At 42.7% G+C, this 23,026-nt stretch overlaps 2 protein-coding genes across 2 annotated transcripts; both read left to right on the forward strand.

Annotated features, from left to right (window-relative positions):
- Positions 1 to 6,281: 6,281 nt before the first annotated feature.
- LOC116771592 (uncharacterized) lies at positions 6,282 to 8,348 on the forward strand. The gene is made up of 2 exons (XM_032663487.2): positions 6,282 to 6,807; positions 7,778 to 8,348. The coding sequence occupies exons 1-2, from the start codon at positions 6,493 to 6,495 to the stop codon at positions 8,231 to 8,233; spliced, it is 771 nt and encodes a 256-aa protein (XP_032519378.2). The 5' UTR covers positions 6,282 to 6,492; the 3' UTR covers positions 8,234 to 8,348.
- Positions 8,349 to 20,723: 12,375 nt separating this feature from the next.
- On the forward strand, positions 20,724 to 22,739 carry LOC116771086 (protein charybde-like). The gene is made up of 3 exons (XM_032662779.2): positions 20,724 to 21,031; positions 21,330 to 21,675; positions 21,755 to 22,739. Exons 1-3 carry the CDS (start codon positions 20,977 to 20,979, stop codon positions 21,837 to 21,839), a joined length of 486 nt encoding a protein of 161 aa, XP_032518670.2. The 5' UTR covers positions 20,724 to 20,976; the 3' UTR covers positions 21,840 to 22,739.
- The last annotated feature ends 287 nt before the right edge of the window (positions 22,740 to 23,026 follow it).

Raw genomic sequence — 23,026 nt, forward strand, 5'->3', positions numbered from 1 at the left:
AGTATTCATTAGTATCGGAACAGACACACAGACAGCTGTTATCGTGTGGGCTTGAAGAATTTATTTTTATATAAGTACAATCTTAGTAGCGACGTGCAGTGACGCGACGCGGATATGCTGTTCTGATAACCTCAGACATGATAACGTTCACTCAGAACCAGTTACAGCTGGACTCACCGACGCCCAGCTCTGAGATCACACTAACAGAGATGTTGACAAGTACACGTTACACTCCTGGATATATATAAGTGTAACGGAGCGTGGGGACATACTTATGACACGGTCAAGAAACACTCCGAGATAATTAAAGTCACATCAAACAATATATGACCCGCACCCCCCCCCCCAATATGAATATTAATATTAAGGAAACATGAGCCTTGTCTACTCCTGACTACACGGAGGATGGGCAGAACAGCCTCACCATGTTACTACTTAAATAAATGTAAAGCAAACATGTCACATGCCCGACCCCGCGCTCACGTCAGTTGCACTGTATTATCTATATTAATTAATAAGACACACAGACACACGCGCACACACACACACACACACACACACACACACACACACACACACACACACACGCACGTGTATTAATGTAGTTAATATTACTGTTTTTAATATTTTAATTTTCTCCTCATAATGTAAGGAACTTTTAATCCCTTGAACTCCTATACTCCGTGTCTTCAAGTCCACCCGACGTCACCCAGGCGCGGCGGGGAACAGTCTCTCATACATATTCCACATTCTCTAGAAATTCAATTTCTTTGGCTACACTATTGTTATTATATCATGATGGAAGCCGTCTCCAAACACTACCACGGATAATAGCTGTCGCGATCTGATGATGAAACAGAGGTGACGAATACTCGGAGAAGACGAGTGGTCAGGGAAAAAAGAATACTCACTAACGAGATCAGTTTGAGCGTTTATGAGAGAGAGAATGAATGCGGAGTCTGGTCTGTTGCAGCTGGTTGGAGATCATTACAGAAGGAAGAGAGGAATATATGAACAGTGTAGGATAAATAATAATAATTATTAAAGGTCATGCGAGTGTTGCATCAGCGCGTCACCGCGTCTCCGCGTCTCCGCGTCTCCCGAGTGTTGCGTCAGACACTTGGGTGATGCAATTAATAATGGATATTGATCGTAGAGGAAACTTTGTGTTGTGTGATGTTGTATGTTGCTATATGTCGGTATATGTTGCTATATGTTGCTGTATGTCGGTATATGTTGCTATATTTTGCTCTATATCGGTATATGTTGCTATATCTCTCCTGTAACACCTGGCTCGCGACATCCTCCGTCGTCTACTCGCCGACTGTTCGGTCTGTTATAAAACGGTTCATGACAGCTGCACCTGTAACACTGAACGAACAGCTCTCGCCCCTACTCCTACAGATACAGTTCTGAGTCTACTGAGCGTGGTCACCCCCTGGGGTTGGTATCACCATCCTGGTCCAAGATCAAGGTTACTGCCGTCACCGTGAACCGTGGCGAATGTGGCGAGTCGGTCCACTCTCTGAAGGGTAAATGCCTCTGCCGCCGGATGTACGTCTGTATGTCTGTGTGTATGTCGATGCTCGACCGGTCCGAGTGTTTGTAAACTCTCCTCGTCACAAACACAGGACATCCGAATGCAATGTGTCACATTTTTGTCATCAAATTCACAGGAACATGACGAGACGGTGGAGGCGGCCACACCCGCGGGCTGTAACTAACTCATGAAACGATTTCTTTAAACGGATCAGGAGCGTGCATGGTAACCGTCCACTATATACCTATAGCGTGACGTTGTCCGTGTGTGGCGTGACGTCACTCATCTCCGAGGGAGGTCACGAGCAGATGTGGATCAGATAGTAATGCTTCACATACAATAAGTGATCTCTCACCTTATATACTATCATGTGACTTATATGTACATACACAACCCACTACTACACTATATATTAATATTAAAGAAAGACTATTTAATTTCCTTCATTTCCTGACCGTCGACTTTATTATATCCGTGAACATTTAGCAAGACTGAAGATGGAGAGTCTTCAGGTGTACCATCAACTTGTATAATATATATACAGTCAATAAGTGACACGTTACTTAATTATTGTTGTTATATCTCATAACTTCTGCAGCATAAATATATTACGTTGTTAATGAATTATATTAAAAGAAGAAATTAAAGATTGTAACATGTATAAAAGTACTGGGAGTATGTAGAGCGGTGGGTAAGCGAGTGGCGTGTCGCAGACAGCTCGGCCGCACTTGTTGATTCACTCGACATTGAGATGACGTCGGCTTCATAGTGTGGTAACGGAAAGATTCCGATTACATACTTTATGATATATACAGGGCGGTGCAGGGCGGTACACGGCGGTGCACGGGGACGTTAAGACGCTCCTCAAATAAGAAAAACTACTCCGGTGTCGTGGTGTGTACTGCGTGTGCTGCCGTACGCCGAGTGCAGGATCAGCTCTTAAATACTAAGCTGGCGAATATCAAACACCTACAGGCTACAACTTAATGTAATGATAATAGTCCATATAGGCGTCCTTCATGACTGTGTGTGGCGATGCGTATGGACAGGTGATATGAAATTTGGCAACGCTGCTGTTACTATGTGTACCGGAGGCCCGGCGGCGGGGGCTGGGGGGTGAGGTGCGCGGGCGCAGGCGAACAATCCACTGCAAAATATTTACATTTGGTATGAACGCCGAGCCGCAGAGCGGGACAGGTTAATTGTGGTGTTTATGAAATGCCGCTGACAAAATGTACACCTTAAACACATGGGTATAAAGTATACAATACACTGTAGGGTGTGTCCGGGGCTCCACGAGTCCCGGTGTCGCAGCCACGAGCTCACTCTTCGTAATGTTTGCTTAGCGCACAACATGTTAATAATAACAAAGATATGCTAAACGAGATCATAAGAGCCCAGCGTCCTTGCAGGCGGTCACCCGTCACCGGTCACCAGGAGACTGTCCTGTAACGCGTAAAGGGAACGCGGGGAGCTCGTCAGGCGTGTCAGTTTGTGATGTATTAAATAAACTGACACGGAGAGCGACGGGCTCGTTCTGAGAAGCTTGCATCCAAGGAGGCGGCCGTCTTTGAAGTGCTCAGATGTGTACCGACTACCGGCAGGTACAGTCTCGCCTATTATATATGAATGTGAAACTCTCAACGGATCCATAACAATACTCCTAGAAGACCTGCCGCCTGCGCCCTTTGCCGTCCGCCTCGGCTACTATTAACATCATTAGGGTTCTTCATAGTTTTAATTCTCGATTGCTTGGAATTTCTCTTTATGAATATTTCATGGAAATGATAAACCCTACCAGCCGTAGACATCAAAAACATTAAACCTTTTTTATAGTTAAGCTCCGGGGGCATCTCATCGGATCGTCCTTCATCAGTATGAGGGTACGATCGGCGGTGTCGAGGAGCTGGTGACTCACACGGGACGTTGTTGTTATTTAAGTATTTCTTTATTATTGTAAACTGTTGTCGATAATGAACACGCGTCACAGTCGTTAATAAAATACATGTTTACACACACGTACACACAGGATACATGTCGCTACGCTCGTATCTTGCTGTTATTTTCTCTCTCATCTGATGAAAGTGTAATGTCGTATGTCCTACTTATGGTTACGTATTGCCGCACCCTGTTTTAATTAAACTGAGGGCAGGTCGGAGGCTAGAGGTCAACAATCTAAGCTGAACCGCCGTCGTGTTTCAGCATCTCCCAGTGAGATTAAACAGACAATGAAAACCGTTCAAACCGACAAACTGTTATATCTTTATAGTCATGTGATGTGATATCGGTCATATATTTAGACGTCGAAATTCCCGAATACCAATGAGACCTCGACCTCTGACCTCACACTGAAATTCAAATTAGTTTTATAAGACCCACAGAAAAACAGCGACACGCCTTTCAGTATATGTTAATGATGACACGATTATAATGGCATAAACAAAATATACACGATTTCATACGAGCGTACACAGAGAATGATAAGTGATACACTGACGAGACTTACTAGAACAGTTTGTAACAAAACATACAAAACAAATGACTAACGTGACATGACGAACCACGTGAAACATTAAGGATTTGTAAAAGCATAGGGTGATGGTGCTGCAGGCAGCACGTGTGTGGAGGAAGGTCTACCAGAACACGAAGGAAGCCCTGCGGAACTAAAATACATTCGTCATAATTAGGTCATTACAGACGACGGTCATAAACGATAACAAACGAATTGTGTTGAATTTATCACAAAATACCTGGAGCTGCTGCGACCTGGAAATCCGTCCTTACGGTACTACTACCACAACAGAGCGTATGTTAAAAGGGCCGCGAGCGGAGCCTGTAGGCATATATATATCGGCGCAAGCAGCTTCAATGACGGATGCAACATGGAAATAGCTCAAGGCTGGCATCAATTATTATAACAACTCATTGGTCGTCGTTACTATTGTTAAAAGTAAAACGAAATCAAAGACTGTTTAAAAGGAGAATAGAATTATGTTTGAATTCTGGTATAAATATGACGTCTGGACGGCCGACAGCGGACTGCAGAGTTCAGCGAGTGCGGATCATCAAGAATGTGATTATGAAGAACCTTCGAGAAATACAAGAACATTTAGAAGAATTGAAGTTTCATTTTAAAATATCTGGAACTTACCGAAACAAGTGACATTAGTGACGTCAGCGAGGCTGGCGTCCTGTCTTTAAAACAATGAATTTATAATAAATCCGATATATATGTATCGTTCAGTTCACTCATTATTCCGGCCGCTCGTAAACCGGGTCCTACCTATTTTGCACTCGTAAAAGTGTCTCGTAAATCGGTCCTCCCAAATGTTCCTTTGTCTGAGGACTGGTGGCAGAGGGTCGAGAACTGAGGGCGGAGGGCGGAGTGCGAGGGCCGGCTCCTGATTGTCCTCGATACCCTCCCGCTATAATCTCCGGCGATAAGCGCTCCCTCCGCCACACAACAACACAGAGACGCCATAGACGTCTAGAGCTCGACAATCATCTCACACTCACCGGCTTCCTGACGATATAAGATAAAATAAGTTGACGTAAAACGAAATGGAGACGGAAATAAGGAAATATATTTAATTAATTTAAATAAAACAACAAACAACTTGGAATATAACGGGGAAGAAGTTTTAACAAGCCGCATCATCAGGTCGAAGGTCACGGGCTCCCAGGCTCACGGGCTCCTCCGCCAGGGAACATTGACAAACTTTTAATGATGACTTTTATCCGTCCAGCCGAACCTCCTGAAGTGAGTTCTTCGATAACAACCCACAAGAGGCGAAGGAGCTCGCTCAGACAGTACGTATAATATGATTATAATACTTAATATTACAAAGAGACTTGAGAGTGTCCGTGGCGAGGAAACGACGTGTCTCTTATTTCCTAAACTTGTTCTCATCTATTCTTTTGTAATTAAAATTTTTGAACATAAAACAAAGTATTCGAAGAGCGTTTAATTTGTCCGTCCCCTGGGGGTGTGAGCGGACCCCGGCCCCGGGCGAGGGACGAGGGCACTCCTTGACCCCTCCGAGGACCAGTCATTAGATGCTATTTGAACAGGACCGCTCCAGATAAATAAGGACTACTTAATAATATATTAAGTATGTAGTTTTATGACTGGAGCAAGGAGTCCACGACGACATTTTAAAAATGTAGTCTAACATACAAATGAACAATCTCACAGTTTTCTTCTATTTGAAGTGTTATTCATCATAATTGATGTTTAACAATGACTCATCTCGAGTACATCTTTAAAAAGTGAGTTGACCTGAGGGTCGCCTCTGTCAGCCCCTACAGAGCGTGTTAACTGTTAAGTGTATAACATCACATGGATGTATAACAATGCACTCAGCGATCAATCAACTCTTCGATACCTTAACCTCCTTGTCTGGTGAGCGCATCACATCACATCGCATCAACAACTAATTAGTTCTCTCTGCAAACAACATGGCAATACGCCTGTGAGGTGAGAAGTGTGAGGTGTGTCTCCGGAACAGAACGTAATTTATGTATACAATTTAGTTTATACATTACGTGTTAGAGAGTTAAAGTACCTAATATTAGTTTTGTTAATTTTAAGTTATGTTCGTCGTGTCCCGTTCCGCGCCGTTACTATTCTCCGTTGACTGGTCCCGTAACCTCGCTCGCCCCGAACGGTCCCGAACGTGTCCGAACGTTCTCGAACGTCCGCGAACGAGGCGTCATTTCCCGCGCTCAGTCGTGACCGCTCTCGCGGTTGGTGTGAACCTGAATCGTCGTTCGTCGCTCTTTTCATATAACCTGTCTATGTTGATAGGTCACAGGTGATGTGCGGGGACGGTGGCGATGTGACGACCTCCGGACTCGGTCGCCTCACACCCGGCCTAGACAACACGATGTTCTAGTGAGTTCGGTGTCGTGTGTAGATCACGTCCAGATTCCGGGTCACATGCAGATGCGAGATGTCCGAGATGGAATGGACCAACGATCAGATAATACACCTGGTGAACGAGTATAGGAACAAACCCATGTTGTGGGACCCCGGTCACGACATGTACCGCACGCAGAGCATCAAGTACGAGGCGTGGTGCGACATCGCGGAGACCTTCCAATGCGAGATAACAGATCTGAGGAAGAAGATCAACTCGATCTTCGCGTCCCATAGGAGGGAGAAGGCCAAGGTGCGCGCCGGAGGACGTTCCAATTGGTTCCTGTACAACCACATGAGCTTCCTGCCGTCGCACGTCGAAAACGACGACAACGCGGAGCCTAGCGGGGTCAGAACAGATATATATATATATGTACATAGTAAGAATATATAGACACAGTCGAGAGACTGCAGGCGAGCGGCGACGACAATGCAGTAAGCCGCTTGAAGCCTGAGCTTCAACACGGGAGATTACTTTACACAACGACTCAGGAAATTTGATTCTTCATGTTGTCACTACACGACAAGCCGTACATGCGTATTGTTTATTATATTATACACTTTCATAGAACAAAAATAAAAGTATAGCGAACTTGTCAGTTTTAAACATTGGTATTTTGAAGCACGCGGCGCCTTACTGCCTTGCGGTTATTTTTTAAAAATAATAATTGAATCACAAAGTTACTCTTGAGACCTTAGGCGGAGTCGCAGTGAATCGAGCATCATCAGATATTCAAGATGAGAGCCGGCAAGAGATACACCAGCCATCGATGACTGCTGCTGGAGCGGCGCGGTCGCCTTTACGAATATAACGAACCTTCTAGAAGGAGCGGCGGTTCGCTCACTCTAACACAACACTAATATGTAATAACACTGTGTGTGATGCCGCCGGTCGGAGCTGGTCCAGCCTGACTCCAGTTCCTCTGATGGCCGTGACATACAGACACACATGTGCTATGTATTCATAGTGGATGGTTTTAAGTCCTCTGATAGCGGCAGATCTGCTGAATATATTTTTCATGTAACTGTCGCATTCTCGACTCTAACCACCGACCAGTAAGGCATAGTAGCGCGTCAACTATGAAGCGGAATTGCACACACTCACGCACACACGCACGCACGCACGCACGCTAACACGCACTCACAGACACACATACACACACACACACACACACACACAATATATGTACATATATTAAATTATTTTAAAATATGTGAAACGAAAATTAAATATACATACATATGTATCTAAACAAAATTTCCAAAAACTTTTTTCAGTTTAATTGCGTGTTCGATATTGATTAGTTTTCCATTTTCAGAAGAAAACGAGATCAAAAAGAAGGGAGATAGAGGAAGAAGAAAAAGTAACTACAGAAGAAGAATACGATCAGGAGGACGACGCTCCCATACATATAATAGTCAAAGAAGAGACAGACGTCGAAAGAACTCCACAGAAGACGAACCAGGGTAAACCGAGGTTACGGAGAGTCGTGAAGAAGAGGGTAGCCAGAGATGCTGAGAGATCTCGGTTCCTTCGACGGAAGGTCATCAAGAGGGCCGAGTACAAGAAGGACGAGTGTGACACCTTTGGGGAGTACATCGCCTCGTCGCTCAGGAAACACGACGAGAGGACCAGGTCCATGATCAAACAGGCCATCAACAACATACTGTTCGAGCAGGAGATGAAGAAGTACAGCGGAGGAGGGCATTACGTGCTGCTGTCAGGGATAGAAGACTCCAACCCTCTGGTGATAGGAGACGGCGGTGAAAAGTAGATGCACTGTCCTTCATCTGAGCTGCCAATTGTCGCGCGGGCTGAAGATGAAGGGCTCAGATGAAGGCTGCTGGTGTATAGTGACGAATTAATAAAGGATTGTTTTCTTTGATTGCTTTCTCTGTTTAAATCCCGTACTCCTGACCTCAACAGTAGATTTATATGTCAAGTTTCTCTCTCTGTCGTATCTGTGTTGTCCTCGAGTCAGTTTCGTAGTAAGTTGTTCTATAGCAGGGTGCTTCAACCAAACGCAGTACACGATAAAAGGAGAGCCATTACTCCACTGCACGTCATATTATTTATGATTATGAAGCCAGGCCTTTGTATCATAACCTGTGAACCTGGTTACACTCTGTGACACCATTAAGATAAATTTGGACATGGCGAGTCACAACAAAGGATCATAATGTTAAGAAGTGGAGGACATGTATTTTTGCACCGTCTCCACCATGCAGTCATCCCCTGGCTCTGACTCCACCAGACTGAACAGCGTCACTTAATAACACTGGAGCGATGAAGCCACACGATGATGTGTGTTGTATTATAACGTGCCGCGCCTCGACAGAGGTTAAACAGTTCATTAGTACAGAAACAACTGGAAAACACGAGGACGCCTCTGCCTCATACATTATACCAGGGAGAGAAGTCTCGACTTTCGTGTCGACAAACAAACAAACAAACAAACGTGTCGTATACTCGGACAATGTAACACACGCGGCGACGGAACCCGGCTCCAACAGCTAACGTATGATATAATAAAACATTGCTCTCGGTCTCCTGTCTGTATGTGCGATCAGTGTCCGTGGGTGCAGCTGTGACTCCTCTGTCTGTTATCACTAACTTGACTGTTATCAGTGCCTCCATCAGACTCGCCGTCGCCTGTCCCTCTATAACTCTTATAAGTCTTATTCTCATAGACCCAAAGTCTATTTTCGTATGATCGTTTCTTGTTGCCGGTTTGTTTTTCTTTTATATCACCTGTCGCTATTTGCGCTTATCGACTCGTCGCCAGCACCTCGTGCGTTCTACGTCGGCTTTATTTTTAATGCACTTAGATAACTTTTCCTTTGTCCCGGATGTACCTGTGGTGGTGAGGAGCTCCTAGGTGACGTCATCGTGGTTATTGCAGTGTAACAAATCGCCATTATAAAATATAATCAGGTTTAGTTCTGATTACAATAATAAGATAACGTTAACCTGACCGTGGTCAGACCAGCTCTCTCGACACGGCGCTGTACTACGATAGTTGACATATAATATATCCACAGAGAACCCCGAGCGATCCGCTCACGTACGTTTGTTAGTCATTCGAGTCAAAAGAACCGAACGAATTCCTAGAATTTCTATTAAACTGTTTATCAATGTACATATTACTTTTTATATAAAGTTATATATTCATTGAGCGTGTGTGTGTGTATTACAATACATATAACACACACATACACACACAGACAGCGTATCGAGGATCCTTGACACCAGCTGATAATTATAGCTCGTTGTATTGAGGACTGTCAGACGTTGGCATGCCGGGGCTCACGTACACGCGCGACCAGCTCGGGGAACGAGGCCGGAACACGGAATGAGGAAAACTGGTGAATTAATTCTAGTGAAAATACATTTACATCACCCGCTGTATGGGAAAAGTTAGGAGGGCGATAACTGACGACTTTTGGTCAGACATGACGGGCCTTGATTGAGTTACAGTAGACAGTTAGGGGCCCGTTACGGAGCTTCCATATCTTAAGTTATAAGCTAGGCATCATTGTCCGTGTGTCCGTGTGTCTGTCAATAGTCAACCTGCCCGATGAACCTTGGCTCGTCTGCAGGTAGCGCGTCACCTTCCCTATAAGGGTCCCTAGCCCTTCTCTTACATCTCTGTTTCTCTCATATGAAGCCGATGTTTCCGTCTCGTCTCGATTTGCTCCCCAGTTACCCAGAGACAAACTCGCTGGCCGACCTTCCTCGATTTACCCGATATTCCTCGCCGGGTCACATTCGCTTCGTCGCCGCCATTTCGTTTGTTGTAGAAACGATCCCAAAAGTGTGATTTTTTTTGTTTTGTGGTTCTAAAATTTCATAAAAATAAAAAAACAACCGGGTGTTCCGATTGTACGAGTTCGGAACAACCGCGGGCCCATCAGTCATGTGTGATGTATTGTTAAGGGTTATTGTAACACAGCCACGAGTTTCGAGTAGGCATGCAGTCGTCTAGACTTCACTGAAACCTAGCAGGTGTCAACTGACTCAGCGCTCAGCGTTATATTCACTTTAATATAAAGTAGGTTAAAATATATCATTGTGCATTCTTTGTTTCGATCGGTAGAAGAAATGTAAAGCGCCGAGTGTAAGGACATACGACTTTACTGAGTCAAGTATCTACACATATAATGTTAAAAATAATCATTGAACGACTTGAATAATTGGAGTAGAGCCGGTGAAAATGAGTCACGGCTCACGAGTCGCTAACTCTTATGGCTTCGGTAGAACTTTAAGCAATGATTCATATAATGTCACGGCGGTTGAGTGCATGCCATCCGCACGCCGGCCAGCCCCCGCCGCCCCCCGCGCCCCTTCGTCGCTCACTGGAAAACAGTTTTATATTCTATTATTACAAGTCCAGTTAAGATTAAAATTCAAGGTCGCCGGAATCCACGCGCACTTCGTTTCCTACCGGAAAGCGTCGTTTCGATTCCGAAGCGATCGAGACATTTACGAAAGTACACAATCAAGAGTCACGTAGAACGGTCGGAGCTGGTCTCCCGCTGCGACCCTCGCTCCGTCTCACCGGGCCACCTCACGATCTCCTTCTAAATGATTCTGGCGTTTTTTGCGCACACCATCATTACCTATGGTGTACTAACGACTGAGACGAAACGGTCACTTGAGTACATCCGCGCCGGATCAAATTTATGATAGGACTGTCGATTTAAAGCATTCAAAAAACTGTGTTTGAATTATTAAAGCAAATTAATGAGGGATTCGAATATAAAAACATAATTGTATCAGTAGCGAGGACAAAAACCACGAACACACTAAGATAAAGTTTCTTATAGAGAGGACCTCACAGCATAATAAGAATATAATTGAAAAGGAAATTACCTCACGTTACTGAACCTTACATGTTTTTTATCAGCGAAGTAAACATCATTAAAGCTACTCTACATATTTTATATATTAGCATTGCAAATCCCCGTGGTTGCAGTTCCCGCAGTACTTTGCTTCGGTCGCTGCGTTGCGCCACACACCTGTCACAGCTGACCTGTCCAAATTTAAGTGTTGAATCATGAGATTTATAAAATTTAAAATGTTACCAGACTCTTAGTGAATGTATCTGTTGTACTCAACTCGTTGGAAGTCCGCTCTTGGATCTGGCGGGGAGGCTGTGTCGGTGTTACATTTAAACCTATGATTCATTATAAACGTGTAGTAAATCTATAAATTTTCCACAGCACGCCGGCCAGTCTGGCGTGTTATCAGCGATGTGATAAGACCAGCGTTACGTGACTCGAGCGACTCGTCCAGAGGAGGGGCTCCCGGTCCAGAGACGTTGCGAGACACTCGCACACTGTTACAGATACATATAGATTAAAAATACGTCTTTGACTTCATTCCGGGTCCGTCCGTCCATGTACCGACAGTCAGAGTTAAGGACTGGAGAAATCTATTATATAGTATATTAATATTATTATTGTCGATATGATGAAATGGCACTTGTCTGGTGGTAGGACTTGTAGGTACTTTGGTTAACAACTTACAAGTGGTGAACATCCATCACATCCACACCGGCAATCACATTGCAAGTAGGTATAAGGTGGTCGGTAGGCATACGCAACGACCGATACTTCGTCTTTTTTACGGAACCACTTACATTACAAAGACTTTATATGTTTTGTGATTCACATTTGTAACTATGTATATTAAATTTCGTTGTCAATGTAGAATGTTAATGAGATTATCTAATTGATGTTGTACGTGACTCGCGCCATCTACTACAACATTAATACCCGGGTGACAGCGACCAGCCCAGACAGTCAGCACTCAGGCACTCACATCGGACACGCTGGAACTGAGTCGTGCGTTCACGTTTATGGTCTAACGTAAATAAATCCAAAAGTCACCTTGCACTGGAATAGTTTGCTATAAAAATACTATAAAACAACATTCAAAAGTTTTTCAATCCTTCCTTAAATATAATATTTGTCATTTCTCCTTACCTGACGACACTATCAGTTCATTGTCTGATGGTATGTTCTGCACACCAGCTCCGCCAGCTCCGCCAGCTCCACCAGCTTCATCCGACACTCGGTTTATTGTATATATGTAATTTAATTACAAAATCTGTTCATTTGTAAAGTACAAATATTTTTATAGTAATGAGGATGTTTGATAGTTCCGAGTCGCCGAGCCTCGAGGGATCACATTACAATATCGATCTGATTAAAAGTGTCTCAAGCGCGGTGACCTCTGACCCCGTAGTGAGCTGACCCAGAGCTCCCATCATCATTCCTGTCAAATATTGTCGCGGACCAGTCTCATGAAATAAACCATTCGTATTAGAATAGCAACACAACCCTTCCGTTTGACGGACAACCTTCAACTTTTCTTATAAATAAAACCAAATTCGAGCTTCTTGTATGAGTGAGTGAGGATTCCGGGAACCAGGGGTTACTTACTATAGTGACTACAAATATTACGAAATTATTGCAAAATATGAAACAATACGCGATGAGGTTAACGATGTGTCTGATTGTAGTTTCATATTATCGGCCTCTCACTAAAACTAACGACTTAAATCTTTTGTTAAAATTGTTTGTGTGTCCGTCTGTTTGCTCCGGTTAATCTCTAGGAGGGTTCTGACTCGAGTGCAGGTAATGCCATAAGGTGTACCGGATGCTATTTTGTTAACGGTTTACAAAAAGGGCGTTTTCCTTAAATACGTTCAAGTTCAGGTTCAATACGCGGGCGATGAAGCAGGCAACGGCCAGTATATAATGATCTACAAACATTACAATATTACATTATCGTTACAAGTCATCACGGACTTCTTTTTGTTGGCGACAGTTCTTTGTCGCTCCGACCATCCGCTGTCAGAATTAATTATTTGTTGAATCCGATGACGTAATTGATAAATATATTTCTATGCGACGAGTCGAATTATTTTAATATAATACTCGCACAACTTTTTCATTAATTTTCGTTAAACACACACAGAGTGATTCAGCGTCGACCGGCTTGAGTTATTGTGAAACACATCGGAGGCTCATGTTGCTGCGCGTCAGGACATGACCGGTGACTACACCTCGCTCAGCCGTCGGGCGACAATCAGGAAAAGTTAGGAGTCGACAAAGTTAGGAGTGAGCTGATTCAGGAGGTCAGAGTTACTGTATCCATTATTATTAGTTATTGGTTGTAATTACATTACTATTTAAATTTAAAACTATATGATACGCGTTTGAACCTCGAGACGCACGTTTTTTTTCTATGCGTTCTTCGTAATTTAAATCAAAATTTTTTTAGAGTAATCATTTCTTGTATGAAGCATCGCTCATATGTTTAGAGTTGAGACACGCCGGCTCCAGAGGCTCCAGAGGCTCCAGATGCTTTTTTGTATAATAATCATCAAATTGTTATGACTGAACTCGGTTTCTCTTTAAACCTTTCATTACACTCGTGTATATTAAGTTGTCAGGCAATTAAATAAAAAAGGTCCTGGAGGAGCGATGAATGTCAGTGAAACTCCCTAATTCAATCATATTTCCTTTTATAAAGAATGACGGTGAGTGAGTGAGTGAGTGGGTCCACGTCGTGCCCTCAGGAAACTGTCTCAGAACAGCTAATTGTTGATTGTATTGTTGTATGTTAAGCAAGACGAGCGGAGACACGCGACACACTAGTCCAGCGCCCAGCGGCGGCGGACCGCAAGCCTGCCGTGTAACCAACTTGCAATATGAATATAAACCAACACTACTTCTTTATATTAAGAATCCATGTTCCGTATCAATCACAGGTTCGATCGGTCTGTGGGTGGTTCGTGTGACGTGATCAGTAGAACTCGTTGGTTTTCACATTTGATGTTTTACTATTATTAACAAGTGTTGAATAAAATTGACATCTTGAATGTATCACGTTTCCATTGCTGTTACAAAACTTCCATATATATTAACACACTCACTCATATATAATAATATTTTATACAATTATCAGTAAAGACATGTTCTCTCTAATATTTGTAATATTCATTTCAGCTGTGTCACGTCCTGAGCCGCTTAGCAACAGACGCCGGTGACGTCACCGCCAGCTGATAGCGCGCCGACACACACACACACACACACACACACACACACACACACACACACAAACAGTAGCTCGAGACTTATTCGAGACCGTGTCTTCGTTTTTATATAACCTGTGAACAATGGCCCGACCTCATGCGGAATCTCATGGACGTGACTGACGTGTGTTGAAATCTTCTCCCTGGGGTATAGCCTTCCTCCATTCCTCTAGGTCTTACAAGAGTGTCTCTCGCATTAACACAAGATCTTAATCACAAGTAACATAAAAACGAAAAAAAAATGTTAAGTGGCTGAGACTTTGGAATTCGGAGGATGTTCAGGATGAAATAACACACACAGAGCGAGTGAGTGAGTAAGTGAAGGTGTCGCTGAGCCTTGGGAGACTGTTACATTAGGTTATGAATAGAGAAAAATTTTGTCATTACAATGACTACTTCTACATAAGGTTCTTCTGCCAAGTCTGCAGTGAGGTCTACCATGATCGGCAAACCAGCTTCGAGGTGTCGTCAGAGCACATTTCTTTAAGATCAGTTTGTACACGGAGCCGTTCAGTATGTGAGTGTGTGTGTGCGTGTGAGTCTGTTAGTGTTGTTTCAGAGCCTCGCCTTCCCAGTTAATCATATATCATGATGGAAACTGTGGAAAAAGACGACATAATAACTGGTCGAGTTAACAGAAGACACTCACTCACCGGCCACCACAGCAACACTCACACCAGACCTTCATGTAGGATTAGCGTCCCTGGACAGTTGTTGTTAGGACTATATTATTATTGAATTGTTTAAATAAAACGATTGGTTAATATTCTGTAACGAATTTATCGTTATCTAAGTACAAGTAAGTAAAGTCAGTTTACTATCAGCCGAATATATTTATATCATCTCTGTGTAACGTCACGCAGTGTCGAAGCACTGGAACTAGTTACACACGGCCAAGTGAATGAGATTTAAATCTAATCGTTGACTCGTTACATCGACGGGGTTCAGGCTGGCTCCCGGGGGGGCGGCAGGAGCCCCGGGGGAAGGATCGGGGGAAAGACAGGGAGAGCGGGGGAGAATTGTGTTTAGAAAAATATGCACAAATTGAATATATCCCGATGACAACTAAAACTCTTCAAACAACGTAGATATTAAATAAAAGATGAGTCAGTGAGTGCTGGTCGGCTGTGCGTGGGAGTGGTAGCGACGGTTGTTCTTCGTTCGCAACATTGTCTGAACCCAACTCCGCCGTCCACTCTCCTCTTGCCTTCGTCGCCATTATTATTTTTATTACTGACGGCCTCTGAACCGTGAACGTATTTTGTGTTCTAAATGAATTCTCTAATCATGTCCTCAACTTATAATTATACATCTCGAGTAAGCGGCTCATCGCCCCGACTTGAAACATTCGGTGATTACAGGCCTCGCAAATGAACTAACCAATTTTTCCCCCCACGATCAACTATTAGTTTATTATAGTGTACTCTATGTATACTGTAACTGAAGGAGAGGAACTGCTCACATTTCATCATAACTCATATATATTCATCATTCACAACTAATGTAGTGGGTCTTTACTCGCTAACGTGTGACGACTTGTGACTTGAGCGCTGTCCGCGACTCGGTTGTGATTTGTGTTCGTCGATGTGTTGCCATGGCAACCCTCAAGGTCACCATGCGCGGCCGGGGACATGCTGGGACAGTCGTTCTTTTCGGCAAAGGTGAAATTATTACCGTCACGGGGTTACCAAGGCGTCCCAATGGTAAACAAAGCTGTCGACCGTCAACCGTGGCAGGCTGGGGTTGACTGTGTGATGCGTGTGATCGATCTCAACTCATCACACTGTGTGAAGTGTCCACCTAACATTATAATACAAGCCGTTTCACACTCGCATCGTTGTGACGTCGACTTCAACTTTCCCTCCATCGCCAGGCGACCGTCGTCTTTATGACTACAGATTACATAATATATTTATTATATATATTTCGACTTGATTTGTATTACAATAATTTTTAGGGAACCTTTATAACCGTGTACTTGAGGATAGTTCGTTAATTGTTTCCGAACCCTTTTTATAGGTTTTTTATTAGCTTCACCTGCATGTTTGTAACCGACTTCTTTGGGCGCGATTTTGACCTACTTTAAACGGCAAGATTTCGTTCAAACTTTGTAGATTTATCGAGGACGGATGACAATACACTAATTTGATAAAATTATTCCATTTTTCAATTTGCAAAATGTGATTTTTGTTAATTTATATAATTTTCATCTATAGTCGATAAGGTAAGAAACTTAATTAAAATTGAAAAAAAAAGCTATTATAAATAAACCAAACTAAAAAGTAGAAAATAAATAATAGTTAAAAAAAAACTAAAAAACACGCTTTTTATAGAAAACCGAACTAAAAAATAGAAAATAAATTTTAATAAATTTAAATTAACAAAATAGTGAGATCTAAGATTTTCGCGAGTACTCATTTAAATGAAACTAGTATTATTCGGTTTTACTACGCGGATTTTATTATTTAAAAACTACATTTTTTTTTTGATTTCTATAAAAAGCGTGTTTTTTTAGTTTTTTTAAACTATTATTTCCAACTTTTTTGTAGTTATACAAAAACCAATCTTATGTATCAGAAGTGCGTTCCGTGTACCGAGAGATCGCTCGCGTTGAAAAATAAACTTTGCCAAAATGCAATTGAACTCGAATTACTTTAACAGAATTACAAAAGAAGCTATACATTGTTCGTGTGGAGTGAAGGCTCGCATTGAATTTTGAGCTTTACTGCCACAGTACTATATTCCGTACTACAGTCTACATTCCGATGGGTGGACGCGTCAAAATAATGGTTCAATTTTCAAAAAGCGAACAAAGGAGCTGTCGAGTCTCGCGGGTTGTGTTTCGACTTTAATTACAACAGTTTCTTTAATAGAGTGGGAGGGCGAGTCGGGAGACATCATATGTAAGTTTGTTGAGGTTATATAATACATAATGAGAAATAAACAAGTGAGCTTCGGGCCGCGGTCCCCGCGTTGTTTGTAAGTCATTATGGGGAAGGTATCGCGGCCGGCGACGACGTATAGCTCACGAGCGATTACGACGAGGATATAATATGAGAGGAGTTTCATTATAACCCTTATTAGTGTAGCTACTGCAGGAATGTGGACGCTGGGCCGAGCTGATAGGGTCGGGAGTGGCTCGGCGAGGGTTGCCGGTGGCGCGATACATAAATCAAAAGTTATAGCCCGAAATCGGTGCTTCGGTTCGCTCGCTCGGGCTCCGGCTCCGGCCAGCGAGCGGGGCTCGCTCGCTGTCATTACGGGGATTTAATACTTTAGTTACGATCCTCTTAACGGACGAATAATTGAATATGGCTTCCGATAAATCATTAACATAAATGATGTTTGGAGAGTTATGCGATGCTGAGAGCTATTTATATAGCTAGAGGATATACCTCAATGTGTACATACAAGTGGAGCGAAACACTACAACTGGGAGACTTCAACGATCTGACGGTGTAGAACTGTAATCAACAAAACAAATTATTGCTTTACTTATCAATAGGTATCGGCGACCTTGAAACACCAATATTAATACATATTTAATATCGCATTACGAGAGCCAACTGCCCAAGTAAGTTCCGCTTACTCTGCCAGCACTGGCTTCTATTGTCTTGTAAGCAGTTTCAATATTTTATATTAAAATTATAACAATATAAATGTATTTAAGTTTTGAGAGCTCTCGATCGGTCCATAAGACATGATTACATTAAGATCAGTCGGTCAGAGATAAGTCGAACGTTAAAACTGCTGATAACCTCCATCTGTTAATCTCGTCTGTGTACGGACGACCACATTAACCTAAAAGCTAATAGCGTAAAGTATTTAAAATAATGGATTCCTAGATAACAGGGGCGGACGCACCGAATGAAAAACAGTCTCGGTATCATATGTTTATTTGTATATTAACAATAATCATTCATATCACTCACGTTACAATCATTTTGGTATCAGAAGGTCACATTATAATGTTTTAAATCATGTATATATCAAGTGTGTGACTCGCGAGCCGCAAGCCGCGTACTCTGCTCTAGTGTTAGACAAAATGGCGGCCGGCGACTTGCGAACAGCGAACAGTCACAAACATAACAACTACTCGGGTTACAGAACAGTTTACTCCAGTGACTCGTTGGATATTAAATATAATAAACAACCGAACAAAACAGAACATGACATGACAAGAGGCAAGCTCATGGATTATTCATTACATTAATTAAAATTTAACGCACAGTTCCCACAGCTCGGACTGGTACACTACACAATACAGGCCGTGCTTGATACGTGGCAGCTATAAATAAAATAGGATTATAAGATTTCATCGAGCCTCTTAGATTTCTATTTTTTATTAACTTTTATTCTTAACTCTTGTTCAAAATATTTAATGAGGTAATTTACACTATCGATCATTTATCGCAGTACAACAATAGTTAATTCTAGGAAGTTCTTTCCGAAACTCACCGATCGGGCTTAAACATTAGGAACAGGTTTGGACAGACTAGAGGAGACGCCGGGAGACAGGCACTCGTTGTAAGTTACAATGGAGACGTAACTATATCTATATCACACATAAACGGAATTAAATCCCGTTTGTGATTTCGCAACGAAACGATAAGTTTATTAGACGGTTCTTATCGTCTTTAACCGAATTATTACTCTCGTATTACCGACTTCACGTTACTGTACATTTAAATTTACTCGCTGATAAAGAGCGAATGATAACAAAGGAACCGCTTCATAATTTAACATAACTGAATTACACTGACGTTAGTACATCCTTATAGAGCTGATACTTTCTCTATTGTAATATGACATATTAAATATATAGACCGTCATGAATTTAGTTTTATTTTCAATGAAATCAATTTTCAACGGTCAGTAAGTTTTTTTGCATTGTCGTTGGTGTGAATCAGTGCCGAGAGCGCAGACAAACATTTGAACACTTTTTCTAGGATTGTCCTAACCTTATATTATCACTTTAAACACGACTTTACTTACGTCATTGAATCATTTTACTTACGGTTTTATAAAAACAAACATTTCACCAAATCCGTCGGAAATGTGAATAGAAAGATCTAGCGAGCTGATGCAACGTAAGAACTCGGGACCTAACTATACCTAATTTATCATTATGTTATCGACTGACTGCTACGATTTCAATCACGAGTTGACGTCACTGTTGCTAAGTGCACTTATTCCCAGACCGGGGACAAAACTACCACGACCATTGTTAGTGGAGTAGGTTCGAAACAATGCTTATTTGGAAAATTACAAAACCGATAACTAATGATAATTCTGTACCACCTTATGAAATGTGTTGTTCTGTTTGCTCGCTTTATTTAATATTTTATACATATTCAAGATTTATAAGTTTTTTTCTTATCACATAAAAGAATAATTTGATATTGTAAAATAATTTTATATATTTAAATAAATTTTTTCTATGAATACTACGAAGAAACTTATTTCCAATTCAATTTTAACAATTTTGTAAGAATATACAAATACGAACAATGCTTTGTTTTCGCTTTGTACACACACGTCACTTCACGTAATGAAATCACAAACAAGCAAACAGTAAATAAATGAAAATATTGTTGAGAACACTCGCAAGCCTTGGACTCATATATTAATTTACAATTCTTATAGTTTTACAAGATTTTTGGTAACTATAGCTAATTAAAATATTACATTTTCTGTTAAAATTACAACTGAAGAGGTTAAATAACAAATGTATAGAATATACTATACATGTATATGTATATGTATATATATATATATGTGATAATAGACTAAAAACGTTTAACATAATTTTGTTAAAATTTACAGAAGTGATACTGGTGTACGTGACCTGGCCGTTACGATATAAGACAAAAACCTTAATGATATCAATGTTAAGAGACTAATGAACTGTAAGCACTCTGTTAGCTAAATGTATTCGAAACCTTGTCAACTCCCAACTATTGCACCGCTACGACAAGAACAAAGAAGCCGGCCGGCTAACGATCGAGAGCCGGCACGAAGACATGCGTCTATCACCGCGGCCGAGGGCGGACTGGCGGACGGACACCCCGCGCTCTCCCGCGGAGAGTCGCCCCTCACCCCCCTCTCGGCTTTCTATATAATGGGGGTTCGGAACGCGGCATCGGCAATCGTCAATCCAACACACAGAGAGATAGGGTCCGTGTGACGGTGAGCCGAGGGTGAGACACGAAGCTCCGAGGTCACAAGAACTGATCCGAACTGAAGCTGTGAAGTTGGCCTAAGACCTTCTCTCGGTTCATATAGATCTCTCGACAGTGCGCGTTTGCAGTACAAAAGAGACGTGATATTTTATAGTTTTTTAGATTCCGCGACGGAGCGGTTCCATCTTTTCGCGTCGGCAAGTGTACAATATAAGTGAAGATTTGGAAGACATGGAGATACTGCCGGTCACGAGCCAGTTTAGAGTCGGATTCAATAATGAGAAAGGTGAGTGTCGCTTTCTATAGAGTATTGTGAGGAGGAAGAAGCGGGGAGGTGCGCCGACTTTCTAACCGGCCACTAACTGAGCGTGCGACCGCCGGCCGGTTGCTTGGCGGCGCGCGCAGCCTCTGCCGCTGGAGACGGTGATCAAACTGTACCAGCTCCACCAGCTGGGTCGGCTCGCGACCTTGTCATGCATTCCATTAAATTTTTTAATGTTCTTATTAGAGTCCCCATAGCTTTTCCCGTTCCTACATATTTCAGCCATGTCGGTCGATAATCTGAAGGGTGTCTTCTTCCGTAGCTTGGAGCGGGCCGACATGGCGGGAGGCGGCGGCGCCCGTCCCAACGGAAGCGGCGCTGGCCCAGCGGCTCGAAAGAGAGCTGCGGGCGGCCAAAGGAGCCAGCGACCTGGCCACGGCTGAGGTGCTGGTGCCCGCGGAGCTGTTGGCGAGGGCGGCGCGCCAGGCGCTGGTGTTGGCCGAGGGCGAGCCGTGCGGAGCCCGGGGCGCCGCAGTACTCGTGGACGTGGCCGGTCGCCGCCTAGCGGCCTTCAAGATAGACCCGAACACCGTCACCACCCACGAGATACACCTTCACCTCGAACACGACGCCACCAACTGGACCAGCCTGCTGCCGCAATTCTTAAAGTGAGTATCTGCTTCTGCCCACGACGACTCTCGCGTCTCGAGGAGTTGAAAGTAGACTGACGAGTGACCGTTTTCGCAGGAACCTCACGAGAGGCGGCACCATCATCATCAGCCCCCAGTTCACGATAGAGAAGAAGAAGCTATTCCGGAGTCAGGCGGAGTAAGGGCGAGGTGGAGTTTTAATCGGATATCAATGTTCTATGTATATTATATTTTTGTTAACGAAAAAAAAGCACAGCGTGATATGTAATGTTAAGTCGCGACGGAGTGCTGGTGGTGTGGTGGTGGGCGCCTCATGATCTCAGTGTACCGCGGACGTGGTCGGCAACTCGTAATAGTATTTATTAGCGCCGCCCGGGTGTGTGTGTCCGTACGTCCGTACGTCCGTACGTCTCCCGGGACCGTACTGGTTGGTACATTTATTTGTGATACTACTATTGTAATGTATTATAATATAAAGAAAATTAATGAGAAAAGAGAATATACTTTAACGGAGCCGGTCCCCGGCCGCAGCGGCCGCGGGCCGGGTAAATATACTGCAAAGATCTCAGGTTTATATTATATAGCGTAGCATAGCATAGCATAGAATAGTATAGCATAGCATAGTCGTAACGAGTATTAAGTTATTTAAGTTAATATAAATATTGTACTTTTTAAGATTGTTTTGTATCGCATGGATGCGTTCTCCGACCCAGTGTGTTGATACTTACCACTGTAACATTAATACCGTAGTCCGTCTCTGTCTGTCTGTCTGTGTGTCTGTCTGTCTGTCTCTGTCTGTCTGTGTGTGTGTCTTCAGACAAGTTTTTTATGAATCTAAATGTTCGTAGGGTCCAGTGTTTTGAAATTTGAACGCACAATATAATACAACTAGACTTCACTCCAGTAAAATATATATTATGTAAAGTTACTCGTAAACGTGTGAGGTGGAACAACGAGACTAACGATGTGTTATGATGCGTCCGTCGCTTGTGATCGAAAACAAAGTTAAGTAGACGATGAGAAGTAACAGAATGAGGAATGTAGAAGATATAAAGAAATACATAGTTTCAAAAAACTCTAAACATGCTTTGTTATTTACTGATACACTCGCATCTCTCACTCCCTGAATCCTGATACACTCACGTCCAAACGACCTGCGTCCAGCAGGGAGAGGGCAACGAGGCTCTGGAGAGGATCCAGGGCTTCTGACGATACGATTAAAGTTACATCTCATACTAAATATAATAAGATAAGAGGAGAATAAAATTAAATTTGAACCAAAATATAGAATTGATTTTGTCCGTCAACTTTGTAATACATATTATATTAATCTCGAACTTAAAACCCGAGTTCACTCCTGTGGAGGCAA

This window comes from Danaus plexippus, chromosome 17, assembly GCF_018135715.1.
Source record: "Danaus plexippus chromosome 17, MEX_DaPlex, whole genome shotgun sequence".
Lineage (NCBI taxonomy): Eukaryota > Metazoa > Arthropoda > Insecta > Lepidoptera > Nymphalidae > Danaus > Danaus plexippus.